The sequence below is a fragment of the Tupaia chinensis genome, unplaced genomic scaffold, assembly GCF_000334495.1.
Source record: "Tupaia chinensis unplaced genomic scaffold, TupChi_1.0 Scaffold000094_1, whole genome shotgun sequence".
Taxonomy (NCBI): Eukaryota; Metazoa; Chordata; class Mammalia; order Scandentia; family Tupaiidae; genus Tupaia; species Tupaia belangeri.
In genome coordinates this window covers 4,154,019-4,164,138 of record NW_006159556.1, presented here as the reverse complement: position 1 = coordinate 4,164,138, position 10,120 = coordinate 4,154,019, and the positions used below count along the sequence as shown (strand labels likewise).

General features: G+C 42.5%; 1 protein-coding gene across 1 annotated transcript in view; it reads right to left on the bottom strand.

The window, feature by feature from the left end:
- Nucleotides 1-10,120, bottom strand: part of CUNH4orf36 (chromosome unknown C4orf36 homolog) — a 15,313-nt gene that overhangs the window by 1,720 nt on the left and 3,473 nt on the right. The window contains exon 3 of the mRNA XM_006143270.3: nt 8,967-9,305. Coding sequence (XP_006143332.1) covers nt 9,172-9,305 — 134 coding nt within the window. The 3' untranslated portion in view covers nt 8,967-9,171. The remainder of the gene's footprint in view (nt 1-8,966; nt 9,306-10,120) is intronic.

Below are 10,120 nucleotides of genomic sequence, written 5' to 3'. Positions count from 1 at the left end.
TTTTTTTAAATATATATATATTTAAAAAAAAAAACAACTGTATTTATTTATTTATTTTAATTTGTCCAGAGAGAGAGAGAGAGGGGAAGTGAGAAAGCAAGCTGCCAGGTCCGGGACATGAACTGCAGTCATGTGGGAGTCCAGCGCCCCTAGCCATTATACCACCTGCCAGCCCTTGAGAGGTTTTCTTGCCTTAGGACATGTGAGCTCACAGAAGAGGCAGAGAGAAACAGAGAGAAAGATAAAGTGAGAAATCACACCCCAGGGGGATGGCCACGCCACAATCCCTTCTCCTCCATCTCTTCTCAGGATTTTGGGCATGCAGGCACACACGTCTGGCATGAGGTTCAAGCCACCGGTACCCCAAACAGGGCTATTAAAAATATATATATTTTTAACACTTAAAAAATTTATTTGATTTTATTTATGATTTTTTTTTTAATTTGCTACAGGACATGTATGCTCACCAGAGAGAGAGAAGGAAAGTGAGAAAGCAAGCTACCAGGTCTGGGACTTGAACCATGGTTGACCATATGGGAGTCCAGCAACATAACCACTACGCCATCTGCTGGTCCCACCCTGGTAATTTTTTTACAAAGAAAAACAAACGACGGGATGAATTACAAGGGGCACAAGAAAACTCTTGAGGCAATGGGCATGTTCATCATCTTGATTGTGAGGATGCAGACGTGTCAAAACGCAGCAAATTGCACATCTTAAACATACACAGTTTGCAGCTAGAAAAACATGCCAGGCACAAGCACACATGTGCTCCAGATCCCAAAAAGAAGGAGAATTGGAGGAGAAAATGCAGTGTGAGCACACCACATGGAGACTGCTTTCTTCATTTTCCTCGCTGTCACTCTCTGGCAAGTGCACACCACTGACAAGTTAAAACAACAACAAAACCCCACAAATATTGAGAGTGGGTACTGGGGTAGGGACTGCTATAGACACTGGATACACCATAGTGCACTAACATACGAAAATAAGTAGCAAGTAAGTGACTGCACGAGTGATGTGAATGCTACAAAAGAATTAAAAACAGGGCCAGCGGTGGCATGGTAATTGAAGCGGATGGATCCCATATGACCAACTGCATGGTTCAAGTCCCAGGCAGCTTGAAAAACACGGTGGGCATGTGTGTGTACATGCTCAAAATCCCGAGAGGAAAATGGAGAAGAAGGAATTGCAGTGTGGCCAGCTCTCCTGGGAGGTGGGGGGACAGGTGCTTTCTCACTTCTTTCTCTGTCTCCAGTGAGTGCACATGCCCCATAGCAAAAACAAGAAAGAAAGAAAGAGGGAGGGAGGGAGGGAAGGAAGAAGGAAGGAAGGAAAAAAGAAAGAAAAGGAAGAAAGAAAGAAAAATTAAAACAGGGTGTTGTCACTGAAAGTGGGTAAAAGAGGCCACTTTATTTGAAGTGGTCAGAGGAGACCTCCCTTGGCAGACATTACTGCACTAAGTCCTCACTAATTAGGAGGCAGCCTGTGAAAATCCGAGGGCAGTCAATCCTGGGAAAAACAGTGCGGAGGCTCCGACACAAGCAGGAGTCTGACATGTGAGAGAACGGAAAGTAGGCCAGGGCGCTGGAGCCCATGGAGCTGTGTGGGAGGGACGAGGTCACAGAGCAAGGCAGTGTCAAAAGCTCAGGGTCCCACAGGCCGTGGGAAAGGATGTCGTCAGTGGAGTGACAGAATCTCTTTGGCACCTACACGATTGCCTTTTTTTTTAGAAAGAGATTTTTGCTATAGGGCACATGCGCTCATTAGAGAGGCAGAGACTGAGAGATAGAAAGTGAGAAATCAGCCCCCTCACCCCCACCCGGAGGATAGGGCCATACCGCAATCCCTTCTCCATTTTCCTCTTGGGGTTTTGGGCACATATGCCTGGCATGAGCTGTAAGCTGCTGGGTCCAGGACTTGAACTGCAGTTGACTACATGTGAGTCTAGCAATGTAACCATTATGTAATCTGCTAGTCGCATGATTGCCATTTTTAAAAGATCACTGTGGCTGTGAGGATAGACTAAAAAAGTCAAGAATGAAAGAGAAGTTGGTTAAGAGGCTTTCTTCATCTGCCAGGCAAGAGATAATGGAGGGCTGCCCCATAACACAGTGATTAGGCACTGAGCAGAGGCAATGAAGTTCCCCAGTCAGCTTCATTCTGTGTGGCCAGGACCCTGACAGGATAGAGAATTGGAGAGAAAAGGATTGTGGTGTGACCAGCCCAGGCTGGGTGGTGCTCTCTCCCTCTCCCTCCTCTCATTCTCTCACACACAGATGTGGGGCACATCCTCGAACATTAAAAATAACTGAACTGGGGCCCAGCAGATGGTGTGGTGGTTAAGGTGCTGAACTGCCACATGGCCGACTGCAGTTCTAGTCCCAGACCTGGTGGCTTGCTTTCTCACTTTCTCTCTCTCTCCCTCTCTCTCTCTCTGATGAGTGTGCATACTCTATGGGGAAAAAATTAAAAATAATAATAAACAAATAAAACTAAATAAATACTTTTTTTTAATGATAATTTAAAAATTGGGGACCAGCAGATGGTGTAATGGCTATATCACTGGACTCCCATGTAGTCGACCGCAGTTTGAGTCCCGGACCCAGTGGCTTAAACTCACACCGGGTGCATGTGCATGCATGCCCAAGATCCCGAGAGGAGGATGGGTGAGAAGGGATTGCGGCGTGACCATTCCCCCAGGGGGTGATTTCTTGCTTTCTGTCTCTCTATCTCTCTCAGTCTTTCTTGTGAGCGCACATGCCCTATAGCAAAAACTTCTCCAAAAAAAAAAAAAAAAAATAATTTAAAAAGTGAACTGAGTCAACTCCGTGGTGCAGCAGCAATGCACTGCTCAAGAGCAGCCAGACCCCAGTGGTAACTGCAGTCCAAATGCCTAGCCCGGCCAGCCTGTAACACACCAGCAAGGCTCCTGAGTGCCTAGGATCCATTGGGATGGAGAACTGAAGGAGAGGATTGTGGCATGGGCAGATCCTGTGGAGGATGCTCCTCTCTTACTCTCCTATACGTGCACCCACACTATTATGAATAAAGAAAGAATAACTAGGGCTGGCAGGTGGTGTGGTGGTTAAGGATGCTGGATTCCCATTGGTCGACTATGGTTCGAGTCCTGGACCTGGTGACTTGCTTTCTCCCTCTCCCTCTCTCTCTCTCTTGCTCTGTCCCTCTCTGGTCAAATTAAAATAAATAACTAAAGTTAAATAAAATAATTCTTAAAAAAATTAAAAAGAACAAATGACTGAATAAAGAGACGAGGAAGCATGGACCAGGGTGAGAGAGGTGGAGAAAGAAATAGATACATGTGGGATATACCCAAAAGGCCGAGCCCACAAGAGCTGCTGATGGACTGGACTGAAGGGGGAGGGAGGGACAGAGAGGAGTCACAGACAACCCCTAGGTTTCTGCCTGAACAATGAAATGGGAATGTGACCATTTACTGGAATGGGAAAGAAGGTAACTGTTCTTAAGACTATGATGAAAAGAAGTTAGAGACACTTAGTGAAAATAAGTTCCTAACACATTTAAAAGGAGCCTGTTTCTCCTCCAGGCCTGTCAGTGTCCCAAGTCCTGCCTGTGTCCCAAGTCCTGCATCAAGCCCTCGCCCAGCTCCTGACCCAGACTGTCTCCCCCGGATGTGCTGTGCGAACTCTGTTCTGCTCTGTTCTTGCTCTTTCTGCCTGGCAGGGCTGTTGCAAGAACTAATGGATACAGAGCATAGACTAGAAGAGTTTTAGCATATATTTATTTTAGCATTATTTTTCTCCTCTCTTCCCTTCTATCTTCCTCCCTTGCTCCAAAATAAAATGTTTTCATTGAAGAAATTTTGGTACACTTTGTCAATTAAAAAATTAGTTTTGGGTCCAGTAGGTGGCATAGTGGTTAAGGCCCTGGACGCTCCCACTTGGTTGACCACGGTTCGAGTCCCCAACCTGGTGGCTTGTTCTCTCACCTTCCCTCTCTCTCTTTTTCTCTCTCTCTGTGTCTCTCTCTGGCCAAATTAAAATAAAATGAATAAATAAAATTAAATAAATAATTCTTTAAAAAAAGGAAAATGAATTTATGAATTCCAAATATTTTCTATTAAACATGTATGCCAAAATATTTTTAACTAAAAATGATTACAGAATGCTATCCACCTGGGTTATAGATAACCAGTACACTTTTTCCTGAAGGGCTGCCTCTTCCCCGGGGGGGTGTTGGGGGAGAGTGATGGCCACACTACAATCCTCCTCCACATCTCTTTTCAGGATTTGGGCACACAGCCACATGTGCCAGTGTATTTTTTTTTTTTTAAGTTTTTGCCATAGGGTGCCTACACTCACCAGAGATGGACAGAGAGGGAAAGTGAGAAATCACCTGCCCAGGGGGATGGTCATGCTGCAGTCCCTTCTCTACCATTCTCCTCTTGGGATCTTGGGAATGCACGTACACATGCTCAGCATGATTTTCAAGACACCTGGTCAAAGACTCAAACCGTGGTTGGCCATGTAGGATCTAGCTGCAATAACCACACCACCAGCTGGCCCTGAAAATATTTAGTTTTCAAAGAAACTATTTGAGGTATATCCCTGGGACTAGATGGATTAATGACAGTGACCCTGACAGGGAAGAGTACAAGCCACGCAGTAAGATATGAACTACAAAAATAAACATGCAGCATTAATCCCATCACTGTCCACAGCATATGTTGGTTCAGCTGGATATCATTAAATTTTTGAAGAAAACAGTGAATTGGTTTTGATTTCCAAGGGAATAGAAACACACTGAATTTTTGCTGAAGGCTGATTCTTTGGTTATACAATCATAACATGATCTTTTTCCACATTAATAGTTAACAACCCAGCCACTCTACTTATGATAATAGCGTATGTGGAGGAAGAAATCAGTCACTATGACAGGAAGAACATTGGAGAGGACAGCGTGCAAAGGAAGTGGGAAGAAGAGACAGAACTGGATGACAGTGAAAGTCTCAGTGCCCCAGACTTTCAGCCAAGAAACTCTGGGAGTGGTTCTGAAAGGCAGATAAGCATCTACACAAAGCACATTTGAAATCGGTGAGGCAAATTTGGATCAGGAATGCGGAAGCTCCATCTTCTCAAGCTATATACTGAGCCCGGGTCCCAGATAGATCTCTTCAGGGCTGAGGATCACTAGATCCAATGAGTCACATGAAAACTTGAGAGCAGTTTAGCCTCATTGGAGCCATCATGTCACGGTGGAAGAAAGTATCTGAGCATAATTCGGATGACATCTCATGATTTTAAAGCAGCCACCACCAGATACAGTTCTCCAAGCTGAGGTCAAACTATAGTCCCACCGATGGATTATGGCCCTTCGCGTACCCATTGATCCATACCTTTAAAAAATTATAAATATTTTATAAAATCTGTTTTTCTGTCAACATAGAAGAACAGATTTGTCTAGAATTTATTTCAGATAATCCAGTGGTAAGAACTGAGGTATATAAAGTGAGTGAGAATAAGTGAAATAAAATTGGCCATGAATTGGGGTCAACAGGTGGCATGGTGGTTAAGGCACTGGACTCCTATATGGGCAAACCACGGTTTGAGTCCTGGACCCGGTGGTTTGAAAATCACATTAAGCACATGTACGTTCACGCCCAAAATTCCAAGAGGAGAATGGAGAAGGCACTGTGGCATGGCCATTCCAGCTGGGGGATGATTTTTCTCCCTCTCTCTGTCTCTCCAGTAAGCATGCATGCCCCTATAGCAAAAATCTCTCAAAAAAAAAAAAATTCTGAAAAACAAAAGCATATTAAAAAGACTACAGGAGGGAGGAAGGCAGGGAGAGCCTGTATTGTGTGCCTGCATGAGCACACACACACGTGCTAAGCGAGCAGGTGACTGTTGAGGAGAAAATTTCCCTGGCATTTTTCTTTCTCTTCCACAGCTATATAAAGGGGTCTTCAAAAGTTTATAGAAAATGCATATTATGAAAAAATTATGCAGAGATTTCAAAAATATTTTGCACCAAAATAAACTCACACTTTAATTTTAAAAAAAACTATAAATCTATGTTAATGGATATACTATATAAAAAGAGCAAAGTCAGGGAGGGCAGAAATGTGAAGGAGTAGACTTTCTGTACCCCACTGAAGTTATCAGTTTCAGTTAGTGCTGTAATTTTCAAATATTTTATGTCAAAACTGTCTATTTGTTGATCCTGATCTTTGTCTTTAACTATTTGAGCCTGAAGTTCAATCACATGTGGCTATATCCTAATAAAAAAAATATCCTACCACAACCGGCAGGTGGTGTGGTGATTAAGGGCGTTGGACTCCCGCACGGCTGACCACAGTTCAAGTTCCAGGCCTGGTAGCTTGCTTTCTCACTTTCTCACTCTCTCTCTCTTTCTCTGTCCTTCTCTGGTCAAATTAAAATAGGTAAATAAATAAATGAAGTTAAATAAAAAATTAATTCTTATAAAAAAAACCTACCACAAGAGTAAAGATGTAACTGAAATGCTTCATTAAAATCCTCTGACTATGTACATAAGATGCATGCTGAGTGCCAACTCAAATCGAGCTTGGGCTGGGTACTGAGATAGTACTCTAAGTAAGAATGAGATAGTATTCTAAGCAAGAATTCTTGCTCTTGCATCGTTCCAGGAGACATATACATAAACGCCAACCAAATTTATTTTACAGTATAATTTTATTTCAATACATGCAGTTTTAAGAGGTTCATAAATATCTGCCTATAAATAAATTAGAAAAATCTTTTTAAAAGTTTTAAAGTATTTTTCTCCCAAGAAAATGATGAAGGGGCCAGCAGATGACATGGAGGTTAACTGTGTAGTTGGAGTCCTCGACCTGGGCTTGCAAAACATGCCACTCACATGTGCAAGCGTGCCCAAAATCCCAAGAGAAGAATAGACAAGAAAAAAAGAGACTGTTGTGGCCATCCCCCTGGGGGGTGCTTTCTCATTCTCCACCCTTCTCCTCTCTCTGTCTCAGGCAAGTGCATGCAACCTATAACCAAAAAAGAAAGAAAGAGAGAGAGAGAGAAAAAAGAAAAAGAAAAAAAAAGGAAAATAAAAGAAAAAGAAGAGGAACTCGAGATCCTCAAATACAACTGTTTCTCAAGAAATGTTCAAATGTTTTATTCTAGAAAGCTTTTTGCAAACAGATACACTTTTTATTCTTTTTTTAAAGAAGAATAGAAGTATGTATAATGTGTACCCCTGACTAATGTCACTAACCTGGGGTAAAAGGCTCTGCATAAAGCTGAAATGGCTGAGGTTTCCTGGCAGCTCCTAAGGGCAGACCACACATTGATATCTATGCTCCTGGGTTACACAGTGGGGACATGAGGATGTGGTATTTTTGCACACAGACTCTATACTACTTTCTTTTTATATAAAGAATCATTTTATTTGTTATTATTATTCTTTAATTTGACCAGAGAGGGAGAGGAAAAGTGAGAGAGCAAGCCAGCAGGTCCAGAGCTTCAACCGTGGTCAGCCACATGGGAGTCCAGCGTCTTAACCACCATGCCACCTGCCAACCCCTCTCCATGCTACTTTTAAGAAAACACAAGAGGACAAGCTGATTATCCGGGATTGCCGTTTTTACGCAGAAGTCATCGGAATTTGCCATAGGTAAAGTGGCTATACTTTGAACTAGAAAAACTAGTCAAAGATCAGGTCTGCCAAGTACATATGCATTGGCAAGAACGAAGTCACATTTCTGACAACTCAGAATGTCTAACCCCTAAAACGGTCAACAGAACCAGCTCAGTGTTACCCACCTCTACCAGACTACAGAGACACAGGGCGGGAATGATCACAGTGGCAGCTAACGCCACCCTGTTAGCGCCTCATCTTGTACATGCAACCCTCATGACAACCCCATGAAGGATGTATCAGTATTGTTCCCCTTCTACACACAAGAGAACCGAAGCTCAGAGATGAAGTTTCTTACCCCAGGCCACATCATTACAAGCAGCCAAGTGGGGATTTGAAGAAAGGCAGCCAGGTCTCAAGCCTGTGCCTTAAACACCGTGCCTTTCATAATAGGGCTGACACCAGAAGATCCTAAAACACGTGCAGAGCCATCTAAAAACCACTAAGCTGTGCCGAAATAAAATATTAATATCCGAGTATGCATTATTGGATTCAAATTCTCAGAAAACTGGATCATCAAAATTCAACACTTTCAGAACCAGTAGGTGGTATGGTGGTTAAGTCATCAGACTCCCACATGGCTGACCACAGTTCGAGTCCTGGACCTGGCAGGTTACGCTCTCACTTTTCCTCTCTGTCTCTCTAGTCAAACTAAAAAAATAATAATATTAAATTAAATTAAATACTTCTAAAATTAGCATAGTCATTAATATTAAAAAATAATTATTTCAAAAAAAATCCTAACATTAAAAAAAAATCAACACTTCCAAGATACTCAATTCCCCATTCCCCACCACTCTGAAAATAAGAGTTTTCCTCATACTGAGACTTCCTTTGTATCTTTATGTCACTTTCATTTCTGTGCATTCCAAATGTTCCACAGGCATCCCAGAGAGAAATGAAATTAGGCAGGAAAAAAAAAAGACCGATGGTATTTTAGGAGAACAAAAAGCGAGGTCTACTTGCTACGTTAAATACCACGTGAGAATAATAAATGATGGGTCACTGAAAATTGGAAACTGAGGAGTTACTAAAATAAAATCTTAACCATTTTTCTTAACCAAACAAAAATTTTCACAGTTTATCATTTCGTATAAAATTTCTTTTTCACCTATATATATATATTTTTTTTTTTTTTTTCTTTTTGGACCCTCTTCAAGATTTCAAAGATGCATATTCCAAAAGTCTCTTCAAAATAACCTGTCTGGTCAGGAGTTTCCTCTTCCCTTAGAACAATTTTTACAAAATCCAAACTGAACTGCACGAATAACTCAACTCCAGGGGCGGTTGCATCTACTTACCGTGCTGTCGCTCGTGACACGAAGGACAAGAGTATGGCAGGGACCCAGGAGAGCCGTCAGAGCGGCCCACAGTCCACATCTGTGGGCATGGCTCATCCCCCACAGGGCACCCGCGTGTCCGTGCTGAACTTTACAGTGAAAGGTTTAAAGGCCTTCATCCCCTTTGGATGCAGAAAGCACATACGATTTGATTACGAGACGATTGTCACTTAGGTGGGAGAGGTCTTCTCAAACCAACTTTCCTTTCCCCTAGGGAAAACTGGAGTTCTTCACACGCATTTTCTTGATGTTTAAGGTTATTTAGGCGCTTCATTTCATACTCCCTTTCAAGTTCGATGGCTGAAAAATAAAAGACATGAAGCAATCTGGCTGACATTTTTCACCAGGCATGGTATACCAAAATTCACCTTCTTGAATAATGAACTTAATAGGACCAGCAGGTGGTGTGGTGGTTAAGGTGCTGATCAGTCCCATATGGCTGACCATGGTTCGAGTCCCGGACCTGGAAACTTGTTTTCTTACTTTTCCTTTCTTCCTCTGGTCAAATTAAAATAAGATGAAAGAGGGACCAGCAGTTGCCATAATGGTTATGTTGCTGGACTCCCATGTAGTTGACCATGGTTCGAGTCCTGGACCCGGTGGCTTAAACTCACACCAGGCACATGTTTGTGCATCCCAAGATCCCAAGAGGAGAATGGAGAAGAGATTGTGACGTGGCCATCCCCCTGTGGGGTGATTTCTTACTTTCTGTCTCTGTTTCTCTCTGTCTTTCTGGCAAGGGCACGTGACCTATAGCAAAAACCTCTCCCAAAATAAGTAAATAAATAAATAAATAAGGTGAATGAATAAATAAAATAATTTTTTGAGAGGTTTTTGCTATAGGGCACGTGCGCTTGCCAGAAAGACAGAGACAGAGACAGAAAGTGAGAAATCATCGATAACAGGGCCCAAAGAAAGGAGGTGTGGGTATGGATAAGCATATTTAAGCCTTTCTCTGATAAGAAGCAAACAACACACACAATTTAAATAAATAAATAAAGTTAAATAAAATAATTCTTTTTAAAAAATGGGGGGGGGGACAGGTGGCATGGCATGGTGGTTAAGGATGATGGACTCCCACATGGCTGACTGCAGTTCAAGCCCCGGACTTGGCA